We start from the raw sequence: 20,184 nt of genomic DNA, 5'->3' as shown, positions 1-20,184 counted from the left end.
AGAGCAAACCCTCTATTTAGGAATTTTTAATTGCCCATTTTGCTCATTACACGTATTTGTTTAGGTTAAAACCAGTCGTATGTTGGTTCTAAGTCCATTTGTATTAGTTTTAGCATGCTCACAGACTCCTGTGTCTCTACAAAGATGGAGGATTTCATGACATGGTTTGCATGGATGGCAGGGAAGAATAGGGGCATCTAACAGTTGTCCTGGTTTTCCTCTCTCACAAATGGGTAAAGGGACTTTTCTTCCTTGTTGCTAATTTTAGTGGTGAAGCAGATCACTGGATGATCCAGTTTTCTGTATGACATAGTCACAGCATCCTCTCCCTTATCCCAGTTGCTGATGTGCTCCCTATGCATGGATATCACAAACTTTGAACACGTCACAGGATCAGAATTTGTCTGTGCTGCTTAGACTGTTAGCTTGCGCTTTCAATTTAATGGACTCCTTGGCCAAAATGGTCGTTCATTTGCACAAGAAAGACTAAACTCTCAAGCAACTATAATGATATGATACCTCAGAATGATTTTTTAAAAAATTATTTCAGACACACAAAATAGGCTATTTGATGTAAATAGCCAGAAATACTCAGGGATATTAGTTATAATTGATTATTCTTTTCTGTCATTAAACTTAATTCAGCAGTATATCTTTTAAGATTAGGAATCTTTAATTCTCAATTAAAAATCATATTATATAAAAGAAAGACTTCCATTTGCTATTTTAAATATGTATTTAAATATTGTTCTTTTCAGGCTTATAGCCTATTCACCCAGTGGCTGCCCTGCATGAAATCTAGTCCCTGTTGAAATCTGGTTTTTATGACCTGAGTGACAACTTTCTGGTTTTAGTCCATGGAGGACACATACTCCTGCTTTGACAAATGTGCTTAGTACATCTGATATTAATACATGTCTATTCTCACAAACAATTGATTTTGAAAATGTTTGTAAATACAAGGGTATTGTGTGTTTTATTAAAGCCTGGAGCTGACAAGTGTAACCATTACAGTATTATCTTTAGTTTCTGCACCATTAGTTTCAAAATTCTCACCTGTCATCTCTGCCTGACTTAAGAAGCAGCAGCACATGCTGATGAAATCCAGCCGGCCTGAAACCAGAGATCCACAGAAGCATGAATGTCAGGGGCAGTAAAGCATGGTTTCTGGCACAGCCGGGGTCTTTTGTAACGCTGTGTGAAAAGCAAACAGATGATTTAGCCAAATGATTTTTCCGTGCTATCTTTGGCATGGCAAGGAGTTGACAGATGGAAATGTAACCACACCATGTTTTGGTAGGAGAGCATGGAGCTGGTGTACAATAAGTCCAAGTCTGTCGCTGTTACCGGAATGGCTTTCCCAACAGGAGACGTCAATAACTTCGTGGTTGGCAGCGAGGAAGGTACAGTCTACACGGCTTGTCGTCATGGAAGGTGATTTTCTGTTTCCTTACTGATGACATGTTCTTCATTTCCGAAAGTCTGTTATCACATTCTGGATTTTAACCACCTTACATTATGAGAAAACATCTCTGAAAAAATGGAAAGCACAACTTCAAGTCTTCATTATCTTAAAGAGCTACATCTGCTCTGGTCATTAGCTATTCATAAGTCTATGGTGGTTCACACTGCCTTGAGGGAAAACAGCTGAAGCTTCTGAGCATATCATAAAAGACAACTTGCACCTTCCCAGCATCTCTGCATACCTTCAGGGTCTAGACATGTGCCCATCAGAGATAACAATCCCCAAATATTTCTTATCCCTCCTTGCCTCATTGAGTTTGTATACTCAACTTCTTTTACCAGGTCTAGCATTTCTCCCTTCTTGGCCTGGTTAATTCCTCCTCATCATTCAAGAGTCAGCACAGAGATCATTCCATGTGAAACCTTTCCTGACTCTTGGGCAAAGAAAACCACTCCCACTTTTAAGTCCCATAGAATTTTCATTTCTTTTATTCATTCACTCTTCCAAGGAATATTTACTAAGAACCTACCATGTGCCAGGCACCATCAAAAGGATACATTAAAGAACAAGGCAGAACTAGACTTCATATTCTAGTTGAGAGTAAACTACTAATAAGCAAATAAATATATAGTTTAGAATGATAAGTGCTATGGAGAAAATTAAAGTAGAATAAGTGGGATAGGACTATAGGCTGTCAAGTTGACAATTTCATTTATTTTTTAATGCTTCTACAATAGCATTAATCATATTTTAGTTTATTCATTCATCTGCCATTTTTCTCTTACTACGTTATTTCCATTTCATCTTTGATTTCCTGCACAGTACCTAGGACATGGCAAGTGAGGAGCTAATAATATATATTGGGGATAAAGAAATGATATATAATATAATCCATACAATCTAGAGAAGCGCCTTAAAACCCTTCCTCCCAGTCAGAGGGGTCAGAACAGAGTGAGTCACACAAACCACCATGCAGTTCCCAGGTGATAGATAAGAACTCTACCTTAACTGAGAGATTCACAATGCCCCTGGAAGACAGAGTTGTCAGTATAAAGTGGAATCCAATAGTTTGGACTAGATTGTAAAATTGCATGCAAAACTTAACAGTTGACCTCACATCTTTTGAAAGGGTCACTAGTTCACACCGGTGCTTAATTTCTGTTTTAATTTAGTAGTTCTTATTCCATTTATTTTTTTTTTTCATCTCTTGCACTCATCCCAGGCTATTAAGATGTAATGAAGAACCACAAATTGTTCCAAGCTCATATCCCTGTGTTTCTGTGATCTGTAGAAATAACAGGCATCCATGGCTCAGCTGTGTGACTTTTTCCACTCAAACTATACAAGCTGTGATGTCCCTGCTGTTCTGCACATAGAAACAAGCAGTATTTGCCCCCTCACATGATTCAAACATGACTTAGGAAGATATGCCTCATGGTCCATTCCCAATGATCCTCCTTCATAAAAGCTGGCTAGAACCACACATTAAAGCTTTATCAAAGCATAAAAAAATTTGATAAAGTTATTCATTTATAAATATATTTGTTGTATGCCTACTTTGAGCAAAGTGCATTGTTAGGTGCTACAAGGCCTGCAGATGTCATGTAAGCCTGGTTTCTCTCTTTAAAAAAACTGATGACAGTGGGAAAGATAAATACACAAACATCTGGAGCATGAGTAGAATGTCTTAAGTGGCACTAGAGGCATAGAGAGTATAACAGGCCATACCTGGAGTCACAGCTTTATCTATATGTGTATTAGAGTCAACAGGGCATAGGTTCAGTTGACTTAACCCATGGTTTTACCTAGGTCCTTAATTATCTGCAAAGGCTATAGAATACATTCATTGATAATTTCCATGTAAAGTGAATAACATTTTACATGATGAACATTCTTGTTCTGTGGCTATTGTACTTTTTAAGCACTATCAGAATATGTACTTTGGTTCAAAAGAAGGGTCCCTGTGGCACACACCACAAATCTTTTTACAAGCTTAATTTTGCTTTTACATTGGTCCATCCATCTGAAATATAAAATACAGACCTTAGTAAAATTGTAACATAGCAGGCATTGGCTTTGTAGTCATTCTAAATGGGTCATATAGGTCTACGGGGGAGAAGCAGGGGATTGCTATTTTTCACCTAACATAGAGAAGGTGCAAATCCACTTCCATAAATTAAACAAGGTCCTCATTTTGCACCCTATAAACCCTTTCAGGATGCTGTTAAGAGCAAGTGGAGTCTCACCAGGGGCCACTTCAAAGATCAGTTCCTCAGGTTCATTAGAACAAATTTAAATGATCATGTGTGGAACTGCTGTTAGCAGTTTCACTGGGCATAATTTTTGAGTGCCTGTTACATGGAACATGCGCTGCCGCACTTTGCTCATGATTCCAAATTTTGCTAAGCACATTGACATTTATTGGTGCTCCAGAAGCCCAAATGTTTTAATAACTGAACTCATTTTTATTCTTAGTGACATAATATTAGGATTCTACAATTCCTACATATTTGTCGTATTTATTACCTTGTGCACATGAATATTTTAAATACAACATTTTTGGTATGTTTTCTCACATCTTCCTAATTGCATATGATTGCATGCAGAATACTAAGTGATAACAGAGGACTGCAAATAATACCAGCTTGTTAAATAAGCAATATTTGTCGGTGTGTAATTTTTTAAATGTCTATCATTATTTCTCAAACGTGCTTCTCTCTTAAAAAAGGACTGAGACATAAGTTTGTCTGTTTTTATTAGCTAGCTTATTCAACAAATTTCTTGAGCACTTACTATATGCCAGACACTTGGCAACAAGAAAGACAAGATACCTCCCCATATGGAATTTACAAAGGATTTGTAAATCTCTCTTCTGTTTTCAGTAAAGAGAAAACATTATTTTCTCCATATTATATTTAAATTATGTGCATTATTTTGTGGTGACAAGGGTTTCCATAAAGTGTTACATTTTTAACTATGTTAACTTAATTTAAGAAATTTCCTCAAAAAAAAAAAAAAAGATTGTTTCTTCAAGGATAGATGGAGTTTTATAGTCAGTAGGCTCCCCAAAAGGAGATAGAGCAGACCATGTGCAAAATGCTATCTCAAGAATAAAATAATCTTATAAATATAAAAACTTCTGAGACCGAAGTGTATTTGTTTCCATTAAAATAACTGCATCAACAATGATAGGCTTTGAGGAATTCCACAAAAGGAATTAAATAATAAATGTTGATATTAAATTCTATATTTTAAAAGATTACATTGCCCCACATTGTTTTTAAATAATCGAAACTTGGGTAACATATTTGCAAACAATTTCTTTCAGGATAACTGTAAAAATGATTTCATTTAGATGGTGTGTGGCTGTTCCAAATTATGGAGAAGTAATCATGCAGAGTTGAGGGGTTTTTTGTTTTGTTTTGTTTTTTAAGCAATCACTGCTTTTCAGAGGTCACTGGAATTCTGCTCATGTGTGCTTTTCCTACAGCAAAGCAGGTATTGGTGAGGTCTTTGAAGGTCACCAAGGGCCAGTGACGGGAATTAACTGCCACATGGCAGTGGGCCCAATCGACTTTTCTCACCTGTTTGTCACATCATCATTTGACTGGACTGTCAAACTGTGGACCACAAAGGTAAGAATATCTTGACTGAAATTCTCAGATATATTATAAGGGCTGAAGATGGTTTTTCATTCCCTGGAAACAGTTGTCCCTAAAGCCTCTTCCAGGCAACCTGGCACTGGGAATTCATATACCTTCTGGTGAGGCCAGTCTGCCCCAGAGCTAGTCCATTTTACTTATTTATTTTATTTTATTTATTTATTTTCATTTTTATTTATTTATTTTTTTGAGACAGAGTCTCACTCTGTCGCCCAGGCTGGAGTGCAGTGGCCTGATCTTGGCTCACTGCAAGCTTTGCCTCCCAGGTTCACGCCATTCTCCTGCCTCAGCCTCCCGAGTAGCTGGGACTACAGGCACCCATCACCATACCGGGCTAATTTTTTTGTATTTTTAGTAGAGACAGGGTTTCACTGTGGTCTCGATCTCCTGACCTTGTGACCCGCCCTCCTCAGCCTCCCAAAGTGCTGGGATTACAAGCGTGAGCCACCGCACCCGGCCTATTTCACTTGTTTTTAAACATATAGGTAATACTTGAAAATATTCTAATTATAAAAAATTTAAACAATTCAAATAATGATAAAGCTGCAGTCCTCCTCTACCAACCCCAACCCCATCCACAACATCCCCTTCACTGCCTGTACCTCAGTCCCCTTCCCAGAGGCAAACTTTTATCAGTTTCATGTCTATGTTCTGGAGCTTGGTGGTATCTACTTACTTACATATGTACCTATGGAAATATATGATTTGGGACTTGGGTTCTTTTTTTGTTTGGTTCGTTGGTTGGTTTTTATTTTTATTTTGAGCTGTTGGAGGTTTTTAAGCTGGTAAATGACCCTATGTTATGTTTTAAAAGGTAATTCTGGCCGGGAGCAGTGGCTCACATCTGTAATCCCAGCATTTTGGGAGGCCGAGGTGGGTGGATCGCTTGAGGTCAGGAATTTGAGACCAGCCTGGCCAATATGGTGAAGCCCCATTTCTACTAAAAATACAAAAATTAGCCATGTATGGTGGCACATGTCCGTAGTCCCAGCTACTCTGGAGGCTGAGGCAGGAAAATCACTTGAACCTGGGAGGCGGAGGTTGCAGTGAGCCGAGATTGGGCCACTGCACTCCAGCCTGGGCGACAGAGCCAGACTCCATCTCAAAATAAAATAAAATAAAAGGTAATTCTGTCCATGCTTGAGAGCAAGAAGAAAAGCAGAGACCACTTGGAAGGAAGGCGCAGTAATCTAGGAAAGAAATAACGTTGACTTAAACCAGTAGTCTGAGATGGAGAGAAATAAATGAATTTTAGGACCATTTAAGAGATAAAAGTCACAGAAATTGGTGATAGATTTGATAGAAGGAAGGTAGGAGATGGAGTCATCAGCAGATAACCTAGGTTTATGACCTGAGCAGCTGGTGAGTTGTAGCATTCACTGCACTGGAGAACAGCAGGGGAAGAACATGCTGGGGAAGAGCTTTGCATATGCTGAGCTAAAGGTGCCCGGGAGGGGCATTCAAGATCTCATTTCAAGATCTCCATTAGGCAGTTTGATATGTGAGTCAGAAGAAGAGAGAGACCTCCCAGCAGCGTGTATGCACTAGAATAGCAGTGATCTTCGCAAGTGAGTGTATTTTTCTTTTTACACGGTCTCACTCTGTTACCCAGGCTGGAGTGCAGTGGCACTATCTTGGCTCACTGCAGCCTCTGCCTCCCAGGTTCAAGTGTTTCTCCTGCCTCAACCTCCCTAGTAGCTGGGATTCCACAGCACACATCACCACGCCTGGCTAATTTTTGTGTTTTTAGTTGATATGGGGTTTTGCCATGTTGGCCAGGCTGGTCTCAAACTCCTGACCTCAAATGATGTGCCCGCCTTGGCCTCCCAAAGTGCTGAGATTACAGGCATGAGCCACACACCTGGCCCAGGAGTGGATTTTAAAAGAAACACTAACATGCAATCTGGAGGGAGAGCAATACTTAGGAAATAAATGGGAGAAATTGAACTAGAAAAGGAAGATTTAAAAGTAACCCAGGAAATAGAAGACAAATTAGAATTTTCTTTGCGGCTTCATGGGTATTAATGGAAAAAACCATGTCAAGAGGACAGAATTTGCTTTTAACTATATGAAAAGATAACAACCTTATTTATAAGAGAAATTAAAATTAAAACCAAGTTGAGAAACATATTTTCAACTATCAGATTGACAAAAATCTAAGTTTTGCAACACACTCTGTGATGAGGCCGAAATAAACGAGCTATTCTCATACATTGCCATTGGAAATGCAAAATGGCTCAACACTATGGAAGAGGATTTAGCAGTATCTAAAAATAATACATGTTTTAACAGAACGATTTCCACTTCTAGGAATCTATGCCAAAGATATACTGCAAAAATAAGAAAGAAGACATATGCAGAAGGACATTCATTGAAAGATTACTTGAATAGCAAAAGAATGAATACAACTCAAAAATATCTATCAATAGAGTGCTGGGTGAATCAAAAGTACGGTACCTCCACCCAAGGGAGTAATATTATTGAGGTATAAGAAAAAATGAAGAAAACTTCTATGTACTATTATGGAGTGATCCCTAAGATACGTTTTAAATGAGTAAAGCAAAGTGGAGAGAAGTGCAAATAGTATGTTGTATATTATCATTGTTTATAATTATATTAATATATACTTAGAAGTTGAAAGGATAAACACAAAAGTTACTTATGGGAAGATGGGAAGCTAAAAGAAAAAAATAATAGCTAGCTTATTTGAATATACCTTATTTTTACATTTGATTTTGGAACCATGTAAATATTTTACATAGTTATAAAAGAAAATGAAATAAATTTAAAAATTGATTCCTAAAAAATTTAAAGTAACATGAATCAACCTTAATGTGGTTCAAATGGGTAGCAAAATTCATTACAGAATGATTTGAAGTGACTTTAAAACGCTATATGTTTGGTATACATTCCTAACCAGGATATATTTTAACGATTTTTTTAAACTACCAAAAAAAAAAAAAAAAAAGATCTAAACTACTTCTAGTACTCATATTGCTGGTTGTCACATTTCTACTGTTACCCTGAGACCTTTGTATTTGTATGATAACATAAGTTAAATTACTATTTTGGTGTCATTGAGAACTGAGATTATCAGCTTGGTTGGAAGGAGATACAGACTCGTGCAGTTAAGTACAATTCTGTAGTAATCCTGAATCTGAGTGGGAAGTATAGGAACTCATGGCATATATTATCTTTCAATATAAAAGAATACATATTCACTGCTCTGACCACAAAAAGATCTAGGAACAGTGACCAGTTCAGTAGCAGTGACCTTCCTGATGCCCAGGATATGCTCCCCAAATACAAGTTCCACTCAAGGAAGCCAGGGATCCCAGAAGAAATTATTGATTGTAGGTGTGGAGCAGGAAATGTATAAAATAAACTGAGATTATTTTATTATAACAAGCAAAAATGCTACCAAACACTACAAAGTTTTTGTCAAAGGACTTGGAAGCCAAGTTGAGTAAGCTTCTTTTGACCCTGACAACATTGATAAGAGTAATAGATTCATGAGTTCATAACAATACTGAAGAAAACAAACAAATAAAAAACCTCGTTGGCCACCTATGGAGAATACTAGGTAAACAAACTCACCAGTGAGTAAATGAAAGAATCAAACATTTAGTCTGTCTTTTCTATATGAATTGTATTTCAGGGTTACTAAATCATTGATGAGGGGACATTTTCTTTACAGCATTTCAGCTGATATAGGAATAAAAAATGGGCCCGGCACTGTGGCTCACACCTGTAATCCCAGCACTTTGGGAGGAGATCGAGACCATCCTGCCCAACATAGTGAATACTTGTCTCTACTAAAAATACAAAAGTTAGCTGGGCATGGTGAGGTGTGTCTATAATCTCAGCCACTAGGGAGGCTTGGGAGGCTGAGGCAGGAGAATCACTTGAACCAGGGAGTCGGAGGTTGTAGTGAACCGAGATCGTGCCACTGCACTCCAACCTGGTGACAGAGCAAGACTCCATCTCAAGAAAGGAAGGAAGGAAGGAAGGAAGGAAGGAAGGAAGGGAGGGAGGGAGGTGAGGAGGAGGGAGTGAGGGAGGGAGGGAGGGAAAGAGAGAGAAAGAGAAAAGAGAGAAAAAGAAAGATAGAAAGAAGAAAGAAAGAAAGACAAGAAAGAAAAGAAAGAAAGAAGAGAAAGAGAAAGAAAAGAATTTGAAAATCACCATTTTGCAAATACCATAATCTAGGCAATGATTATTGCTGACAATATTGTAAAATAGAAACAACCTTTTCATAATTATGGAAATACACAATACCACCTTTGAAGTAGGCTGACACCCAAAGTTGAATCTGAATCTTATCAATCCTCCAGATCTCTGAATTTAGAAGATACAGATGCAAAACATTAAATAACACCACAGGGATGCAATCAGCCAAACCCAAACTGCTGGCATATCTACAGGACAACTGATTTAGTTTCTGCAACAAAACCAAAACTTTTTCCTCAAAGGCAAATTGGAAGCGGAAACAATGTATTAAAAAAACAGAACAAAACAAAACTTGGGACATTTCAGTGGATCTTAAAATATGGATCTTACATAGATCATGATTCAAACAAGCACCAGGTGAAAAACTTTAGAAGACTACCAGGGAAATGCAAATACTAACTGTATATTTGATGATATTTATGAAGTACTATTTTCAGTAATTTTTTTTTTTTTTTGAAATGGAGTCTCTCTCTGTTGACCACACTGGAGTGCAATGGCGCCATCTCGGCTCACTGCAACCTCCACCTTCTGGTTCAAGCAATTCTCCTGCCTTAGCCTCCCGAGTAGCTGGGATTACAGGTGCCTGCCACCACAACTGGCTAATTTTTGTATTTTTAGTAGAGATGGAGTTTCACCCTGTTGGTCAGGCTGGTCTCAAACTCCTGACTTCATGATCCGCCCACCTCGGCCTCCCAACGTTCTGGGATTACAGGCATGAGCCACCGCGCCCAGCCAATAATTGTTATGATCACTTGAAATGGTGTTACCGTTTAGGGATGCATATCGAAATACAGAAGAAATTACATGATATTAGTGATTTGCTTCAAAATAAGCAGTTGGGAATGGGAGAGCTTGTGAATGTAGGTGACTAACATTGGTCATGATTGCTAATTATTGAAGCTGGATGATTGATATTAGTCTCTCTATCTCTGAATATGTTTAAAATTTTCTCTAATAAAGAACCTTTAAAAGGCAGAAAAAGGAATTAGTAATAATGGCAAATACTTCAGAGAAGAAACATCAAGACGGGAATATGTCCATTGTATTTAGCAACTCAGAAGCCACTAGTGTCCATGGCAAAAGCAGTGTCTTTGGAGTTTGTTGAGGGTGGGACAAAAATTACAATGCTTTAAAGAATGAGTGGAAAGCAAGAAAGCATTAAAATCAAGATGTTTTCTTTCCTTTTTTTTTTTTTTCTTGAGATTATAGAGAGCTCAAGGATGTTGCTGCTGTGGAAGAGCCAGTGAAGGAGAGTAGAAAATCTGTACGTGTAAGGTAGAGAAAGGGCCATGAAAAGGTTGCTGTGAATGAATTCATAGCATGGGCAGGGAAGTGAATTTTAAATCTGAGCAGCAACATCTCTTCTGTTGTAACAGAAGAGCAGGTAAGGATGAGATCATGTGTGTGTCCGTGTGTAGATTTAGTGAAGGAAGGCAGAGCAAACTCTCCTGTGATCGCTATTTTCTTAACGCTGTAGGGGGGTTAAATACTCTGCTGAGTAGGAAGTGGAGCTACTGAAGGGAGCAGATTTCAGCTGATCACAGAGAAGAATAGGAAGAGCTGATTGGGGAATGAAAGATGGACTCTGGTCAGTGTGGTGGGTCCAGTTATGGTCAGAAACCAGAATGTTTTAGCAGCTTCAATCTTCAGGACCGATTTCCTCCAAGAAAGGGTAGCAGTGGAAATATGGGCATGAATGACGGGAATTAGATGGATATGGGGCAGGAGCCTTACCACAGTGCGATGGAGGGAAAATAGAGCGAGGAATTGGGAGATATGGACAAGAAAGTGTCTGATGTTATAGGCTAAGGATGTTAGGCTGGAGCAGAAAGGAAATAAAAACAGACAGGAGAAAGTAAAGGGAGCAAGGGATTGGATGCCCCTATAAGATCAAAGAACAAAGATGAAGGAAGTAATTGAATAAGAGAATTAGTAACATAAGAGATTACTGTTAGAATGTGGGATGTTTTGATTTAGCATTTCACAACAGAAATAGTTCCAAGTGATTTTTTTAAAAAGTCAAGGATGTGGTCATGTGTATAGCTGAAGTCTAGTGAGGGTGGAATTCACTGCAAATGAGGAGGTCACAGAAACAAAAGGTCAAGGTGCTGGTGTGCTGTGGGCTTTGGAGTGGGCCAGAAAATAGCTAGACTGGGATGGAAAAGGAAACAGTGATCACAGTACCAAAGTCCTCAGTGAATTCGGAGGAGAGATCAAAAGAGGTAGAGAATGATACGGCCAGATGGCCTGAGCTTAAAAGAAATAGGACTTTTTACTGGAGGACTAAGGAGCGATAAAATAGTCCTGGAGAGCAAGTGAGAAGCTGACCCTCTCACTATCTTGAGATAGAATACATGATAATGAACAGCTTCTACCTGAGGAGATGGCAGAAGAGGTGGTGAGGTTAGGGCAGAGTCAGGATTCCATTGAGGCAGGCAGGAGAGGTAGCTTCCCATGAGAAGGCTGAGGATGGAGGCAAAGGCATGTATCATGGAATAAGAGATGTGAGGCAGGGGAGTTGTAGAAACATCAGGAAAGGAGAGTGCAGTGAGTGATTTGTTCAGGTGAAATAAGTGCTAATAGAGATTTCTAGAAAATGCTCTGAGATCCCACTGGGAATGGGAAGGGGAGATGGAATAAAAGGGGCCAAGGATTCAGAAGAGGATGCTAATCGTTGCATATTCCAGCACAATAAGGTTAGCATGAAGGGAGACGGAATTAAAACACATTACATTGCCCTCCCTTTACTCCCACAGCACCCCCTGCCACACCAAGTTTCATTATTAACCACTGTCAGGGAAGACCACATTGAAGCAGAAACTTTATTGGAGTGGTTTACCTGGCAAACAGAGAACCAGGCTGCATTCCAGGCAGCTGAGTCAACAAATGTCCAAGCAGCCATTTTCATCCAAATGACTGGAAGGTTGGGATCCATTTAGGGAATGAGGCTGGAAAGATAGGTCTATACTTGATTGTATTGATTTATTTTTATTTTCTAGGTGATGGCAAGTCATTTTAGGAGGGAATTAATCAAAATTTGATTTTAAGGAGTTTGCTTTGGAATACTATGGAAGATGAATTTGTATGGGGAGCCAAGATCAACACTTATTGAGGTCATACTGTGTACTAGGCATTGCACTAAATATTTGAAATACATTAGTTCATTAAATGCTCACAATAAACCTGTGAGTAGATATTAGTATCACATTTTATGTAAGAGGAAATAGGCACAAGAGAGCTTAAATAACTTGCCTGATGTGCTTAGTGAATAACTGGGGAAACTGGGATTCAAATTCAGATTTGAGTGACCCCAAAGACTATGTTCTTTTCCATACCATTGTGTTAAGCCTGGAGAGAAGAAGCCAGTTGTAAGTCTAGTTTGGTCAACCAGGTGAGAGCCAGAATTTAGGCAGTGAGCTTGTAGAGGGGAACACCAATCTGAGAAATAAAATCAATCAGATGCAGTGACCAGCAGACCTGATTTGAGAGGGGAGTCAGTGATGATTCTGATATTTCTGCCATTAACATCTGAGTGAAGAATGGTGGTGCCAGTGACTGAGACAGGACATACAAGGGGAGGAGTGGGCTTGGGTTAGAGGTAGGAAATCAGCGATCTGGGCATGCTTAGACTGAGGTGTCTGGAAATTCCCACAAGGTAATTGAAGATGCTTGTCTTAGTCCATTGAGGGTTCTATAACAAAACACCTTAGAGTGGGTAACTTATAAACAACAGTCTTTATTGATCACAGTTCTGGAGGCTGGTATGTCCAAGATCAAGGTGCCAGTAGATTTGGTGTCTGGTGAGTGCTCGCTGCCTCATAGATGGTGCTTTCTTCTTGCATCCTCACATGGAAGAAGGGGCAAACAGGCTCCTTCAAGCCTCTTTATAAGGATACTAATCCCATTCATGAGAGTGGAGCCCTCATGACCTAATCATCTCCTGAAGTTCCCACCTTTTAATACTATCACAGTGGGGATCAAATTTCAACACAGGAATTTTGGAGGGACACAAATATTCAGTTGACAGCAATACTGAGGCTCAGGGGCAAAGGATGAGTTAGAAATATAGATATGACAGTGATCAGTCGTTTATTCCAAAGGTGAAATGTATAATAGAACATGCATTGAAGAGGCTATGAATGCAATCTTGGAGCTGCTAATGCTTCAGGTGCTGAGGCGTGAGAACAGGATGCTCGTTAAAGAATGTGATAAAGGCTGTTAAACACCAGAGATATCAAGAAATATACAGATGGCAAGGCAAGAAGAGGGTCACGTGGACCTCAGTGAGAACAATTTTAGTGGAGCACTAGAGACAGATTGTGAGTGGTTGTGGAGTGAAAAGGGAAGACAGTCGACACAGAAAATATAGACTAGTCTTTCAGACATGAGGCAGTGAACATAAGGAGATAGAGAGGCGACTAGCAGGGAAAGCCAGGCCAAGAAAGGATTTTATTATTATACTCTCTGAGAGACCTGAGTGTATTTGCGGCCTGAAGAGGAGCCAATAGAAGGTGTATGGTTTAAAAAATGGAAGAACAGAATTCACTGCTATATAATTCATCCATGTAACAAAAAGCGACTTGTACTCCAAAAGCTATTGGAATAAAAATTAAATTAAAAGAAAAAACCAGAGGAAGATGATTCCAAGTGACCATGTCAGGTTTAGGATAGGGAGAAGGGGCAGAATATTGGTGAGACTAAAAAAAGGCTTACAGGTAGGTTTAGCTACATGGAAGTGGAAGAGGAAGGAGGAAAGAAGAGAAGGTCCCCCATTTCTTCGGTGGAGTCAGAGGCAGTTATCTGTTAACGGTGATGGGAACTGGGACGTGGTAGGGAGAGGAAGGAGGATTAGACCAGGCCCTGTAAGAGATGGGACAGGGCCCTGACTACAGAGGATATCTGAACTGCATAGATTTGAAAACCTGCTAGGGCTGAATATCACAGATGTATTTCATAGGTGATATCTAATTTAAATTTTATGAGGTGATAAGAAGAGTGCCAGGAATTGTGTAAAATTGCCATTGTTGAGTCTCTTACAGAAATCTCCTGAATCTGACATTCAAAGCTCTCCACAGTGTGTCCCCACCATTACTAGAGCAGGTGAACAGATCCAGGTTTGGGAGATGCACCACTTCTTTACAATTCTTCTAAGCCAGTGTTCTCAAACTGTGGCCCCAGATCAGCAGCAACAGCATTACCTGGGGCTTATGAGAGGTGCAAACTCTCTGGGCCCCACCCCAGACCTTCTATATCAAAAACTCTGGGGATGGGGGCCAACAATCTGTGTTTTAGAAGCCTTCCAGGTAATCCAGACGTTGCTAAAATATAAAGAGCCATGCCCTAAACCTCCGTAAAGTTCTGTTTCAAACTTCCCATCCTACAGAGCTGGTGGGCAGTTCAGTTGTGTTGAGGGATCCCTCCTTTCTCCCAGGGTTGTGTTAGAGAACTGGGGATCTAGTTTAGGGTTCAGACAGGAGAATGAAAGCTATTGTCCCACCTCCAACTGGGTTTCCTCATATAATGAATATGCTACATGTTCTGGACAGAGGTTTGTACTGTGTATGTGTTTGAAACCCCAAATTAATTATGACCCTTTATGGTGTTCTAGACAGTTATGCTTGAAACCCTTGACAATATGGGCTAGTGGTTTTCTCCTCTTCTTAATCTCAATGAGCATAAAATTTAAAGGAAGCAGTCACATCTCTTAAAATTACTAATCACAGGCCGGGCGAGGTGGCTCACGCCTGTAATCCCAGAACTTTGGGAGGCCGAGGCGGGCAGATCACGAGGTCAGGAGATCGAAACCGTCATAGCTAACACAGTGAAACCCCATCTCTACTAAAAATATAAAAATTAGCTGGGCATGGTGGCGGGTGCCTATAGTACCAGCTACTCGGGAGGCTGAGGCAGGAGAATGGCATGAACCTGGGAGGCGGAGCTTGCAGTGAGCCGAGATCTTGCCACTGCACTCCAGCCTGGGTGACAGAGCAAGACTCCATCTCAAAAAATATATATATATATATATACATTACTAATATATATATATTACTAATGACATTTTGCAGGACTGTGGCTGAAAATAACCTTTATCTTAATAAAAGAGGCAAAGTAAAAAGAAGGCTGTCTTGAAAATATTGGAAATTGAGTTTTTTGGCCTTTTCCATCTTACTGACAATGAGAATTTTCACAGAAGTGTAGCAGGGCCAAAGATATGAGATGGGTAATTATTTTAGTCCCTTCTGACAATAATAGTTACCTTTGTAATCTTTACTTTAAACTTATTGGATAACTTGGAGTCATTTTATCATTTAAACAAGGCAAAGAAGTTTGTAATAGAGTCTTAATAGGATTAGTAATAGCCTCACACTTCACCTTGTAAATTAAATAACATAAGGAAAAATCCTCCAAATCATAGAAACAATTGGTGCTAAGAAACAACACTATGAAATGGTATGAAATCAAATTTTTTAAAAGGCTGCAATTTAATACTTTGTTGATAAAATATAGTATAGTGGTGGGGTGCAGTGGCTCACACCTATAATCCCAGCACTTTGGGAGGCCGAGGCGGGCAGATCACCTGAGCTCAGGAGTCCGAGACCAGCCTGATCAACATGGTGAAACCCCGTCTCTACTAAAAATACAAAAAATTAGCTGAGTGTGGTGGCTCATGCCTGTAGTTTCAGCTACTCGGGAGGCTGAGACAGGAGAATTGCTTGAACCTGGAAGGCACAGGTTGTAGTGAGCCGCTGCACTCCAGCATGGGTAACAGAGAGAGGCTACGTCCCAAAATAATAATAATAATAAGCTCAAAAAGATAACCAAAAAAAGATCAAAAGCAAACAACCCGACAACAAGAAAATTTGGAAACAGAAATATGTATTTTGTACACTCTACTGCCCAAGAATTCACATGTCTAACACAATAATAAAATATTTAAAAAGAAATTCTGTATTCCAGGGGTAATGTCAACTGGAATTAGCACAGTGAGCAAAATGAATCTCACCCTGAAGCCTATAGAAAAGTCCATATGAATTCACTTTGCATAGCTAAATGATTGCCAGAGAGACAATAACATTTCACATCCTGAGAGAAGTGATGATTTTAAAGTTCCAAATTTAAAATGAAACTTCTCTACATAGGATCTTAGAAATATTGCAGTTAAATGAAAAAAAAGCATATTTAGAGAAAATGTAATCATTGTCAATTCCCTTTGTGATTTGAATAGTTAATATTTCCATTTATTTTATATGGTTTTATTCAAACTTTCCTTGAGGATTGAACAGGTTGAGTTTTTGAAGTGGTACCGGCTAAAGGACAAACGTGATATTGCATATTTTGGGGATGTTAAGGTCCTAAACAATACCCTTTCCCATCCTGTTTATCTTGTGCCTTTTTCTACCAAACTGCAGTTTCACCCTCTACAGCCTGTATTTATCCCCATGATTGCCACTAGACCTGCTTCTTCAAAAGTTGCCCTGACCTGCTTTCTTGCCTGTTCCAGGGGTCATTTTGCCATTTTCATTTTCTTTGATGACTTTGCTACTTTAATAATGTTGATTAGTCCCTTGGAACATCCTTTTTTCAATGAGGCTGCTTTTAGAGTATAGTAAAAAAAAAAAAACAAAAAAACTACATATTTTAGTCTACCCTTTGTGATCCTTTAAAAAATGTATTAAAAATGCATTGCCTGAATTAATTCTGTTGAGTACCAACTCTTACCTTTTACTGTATCTTAGCACATTAAATTTCCCATCCATCAAAACATGCTGGAGCTGATGCTCAGAAATAAAGTATGTACTCTTGGCTGGATTAAGACATTCATTATTCCACTCAGCTTGTCTGTTTGCTGAGGTTTTGGATAATTTTTTTTTCCTGTGCTGCAGTTTAGTTTAGTGGCTAGACAAGTTCTGAGTCTTTGGATTTTTTTATCAATGCATCCAGTTTGGAAAGTTTCAGTGGATTCCAATTAAATGTTGGGTTAATATTTATTTTGGTCCTGGTACAACTTCAGATGGATTTAGGTTCACGATACTGTTTATGTATTTGCCAGGTCAGTCCCTTTCTTTAGACTTCAACAGGCTTATGTTTCTTCTATTTGTATTGAATATATCCTCTAAATCCTTTCTGCTCTCGACTTTTGGGTCTTAAAATTCAGTTCCTTTATATCAACTGATCAGGTATATGGCCTAACTTAACCCATGTGTTTGTATTTGGTGTGGATTTTGGACACCACCCTGGGGTGCTGTCATCCAAGAACCTTTCATGATACACATTTGATTGATGGAAATCACTGACTTCCCCCGAATACATCTTGACATTTTAGACATTGTATAATCTTTCCTAGCAGTTAACATGCATCTCAGTCCTCTAATCTTTTAACAGTGACTCTGCTCTGAGAATAAAATTTTCTGAGTGACTGGAGAATTATGTCTTTGCGCAAATTAGAAAGATAATCTTCAATTTTCAAGCAACTACTGTGAAATCAATAAATATTACCTATTTCACTTTTACATCCTCTGCCAGGGTTAAAATATAAGATGGCTGTCTTAGCTGATTGTTTTCCCTGTTAGCTACTAGAAAAGAACGATAATTTGAATTTTATGAATAAGAAAGACAAGAAACAATTTTTCCTAAGGAAGAACATTAGTTATTACTTTTCAAATATCTTCATTAAAATGATTATGTATTACAATAAATGTTAAGTATGGGTATATTATAAATAATACAATGATTAAAAAAACACTTTTATCTCTTGAATCACAGTGAGTATGAAATTGGGATAGAATTGCCATCCTTTCCCTGTAAGACTATGAGCTCCTTGAGAGTAAGTCCCTGTGTTTTTTGTCTGCATCCCATTAACTGGCATAGTGCTTGGGACCTGGTAGGCACTGAGTAAATCACTGAATTAACACATGAATAAATAAATGCTGGTTTTTAAAAAGATGTACATTGAAAGTATACTATAACAAATATTTAGTTAGCAGTGGTTTTGAGCAGTAAAGTTCATAGCTGTAATTTAGAAATATAATAATTAGAAAACTGAGGTTAAGCTTTAAAAATCCTACTAGGAAACATTTAAGAAACTATAATATTGAAAAAAGAAAGCAGAAGTTTGAAGGAGATTTAGTTAGGTAAAGGGAGAAAGGAAAGGGCATTCAAGCAGAATGAACAGAGTATGCAAAAACACAGACACATGAGATAGTTGGTACTCTCTAGCTGTGTGAACTTAGAAAAGTTACTTAACCTCTCTGTGCTGCAGTTTAGTCATCTCCAAAATGGGGATTAAAATACCTCCTGTTTCATAAAGTTCTTGTGAAGATTAAATGAGTGAATAGTTGTAAAGATGTGAAACCATGCTAAGCATAGAGTAAGAATATTAAAGAAGTAGCAATAATAATAATTACTATTATTACTGTTAAATATTATGGTAATTGTTGCTGTTATTTGGATGCTAAAATGCTTTAGTGAGACTGGAGCAGTGGGTACAAGGTGACTGGAAGAGAATAATGAAAGGACAGCTCTGGGGACAAAATGGGATCAGATGACCAAAGGCAAAAAGGCAGCCTTGTGATGCCATGCGATGGGTGTAGACTTTCTTCTGAAGATGACAAAAGTGATAGCTTATGTGAAAGTAGGGCCACATCACCTCTTGCCTGATGTCATGTAGAGTGAAGGTGGGCAGGGAGGGCATCTCACCTTCCCCTCAGTATTTTGAACAGCAGTGATAGTGTAATGTTCTACCTCTGATGACTGCTCTATCAAATTACCAGCAGTATTTGTGTTCCAGAGGAGCCCCTGGATACATCCCATGCATTCCCTCCTATCTCCACAGTAGTTGCTTGGATTATGAATGCACACCCTCACAATTCCACCTCATAAAATGACAGCAACTTGATTGACCAGAGTATTAACTTTTGCAATCCTTCACGAGACTGCCCTTCCCAATTCACTACATCTAAGTTTTCAGACGAAGTCCAATTATGATTACAGTAGTCATAATAATAATTGTAGCTGCATTTAACTGAATAATCACATGTGACCGGCATTATGCCACTGATGTCACATAATTTTAAGTGTATTTCTGTAAATACACTGCCACACGACCTCCTCTGGAATGGATCACTGCAGAATTATCTCATCTGGCCTTTCTGCTAGCTTTATGTTTAGTGGCTTCTATATTTTATCTTCAGTTTGGCTTTTCTTTTTATCAACTTATAATTGTTTTTAAATTTGGAGGCCAAACATATATTCCCTTCCTGTTGCTTCTTGGTTCCAACAAACTCCTGTCACTAGTACTTCTAATCCTCACCCAAAACCCCATTAGTCTTTTCACACCTGCTCTCCGAAGTCCTGACTTCTCAAAAGGAATTTAAATGTGGCAAGACAAAAAGACAGAGGTACTTTCATTTGTCTTAGATCTAAGAAAAGTATGTGTAGGCATATCTTAGTATATTTGAATATTTCTTTTACAATATCTATGTATTTCGTTACCTTGTTTCACAATTTAGTGCATACTTACACTTTTTTAAGAATAGGATATTGCTTTGTTCATCTTTATCCTGTCTAACATATGTTAGTTTGCTAGTATTACACACAATGTGGAATGAGTAGAATTTGCCCATTAAATGTAATTACTGCTTTATCAACAGGGACAAAAAATATTGGAAGATTATTCTCATTCTTCTGGTACTTTTTTTTTTTTTTTTAACTTTAACTTCTAGGGTACATGTGCATAACGTGCAGGTTTGTTACATATGTATACTTGTGCCATGTTGGTGTGCTGCACCCATCAACTCGTCAGCACCCATCAATTCATCATTTATATCA

At 38.6% G+C, this 20,184-nt stretch overlaps 1 protein-coding gene across 6 annotated transcripts in view; it reads left to right on the top strand.

The window, feature by feature from the left end:
* DYNC1I1 (dynein cytoplasmic 1 intermediate chain 1) overlaps window positions 1-20,184 on the top strand; it is a 327,551-nt gene that overhangs the window by 258,499 nt on the left and 48,868 nt on the right. For all 6 annotated transcript variants that reach the window (XM_017849322.1, XM_017849319.1, XM_017849321.1 and 3 more), the window contains 2 exons: window positions 1,301-1,434; window positions 4,956-5,100. In XM_017849322.1, coding sequence (XP_017704811.1) covers window positions 1,301-1,434; window positions 4,956-5,100 — 279 coding nt within the window. The remainder of the gene's footprint in view (window positions 1-1,300; window positions 1,435-4,955; window positions 5,101-20,184) is intronic.

This window comes from Rhinopithecus bieti, unplaced genomic scaffold (assembly GCF_001698545.2).
Source record: "Rhinopithecus bieti isolate Rb0 unplaced genomic scaffold, ASM169854v2 scaffold_31127, whole genome shotgun sequence".
Classification (NCBI taxonomy): Eukaryota; Metazoa; Chordata; class Mammalia; order Primates; family Cercopithecidae; genus Rhinopithecus; species Rhinopithecus bieti.
This window is presented reverse-complemented; position numbering and strand designations above follow the sequence as displayed.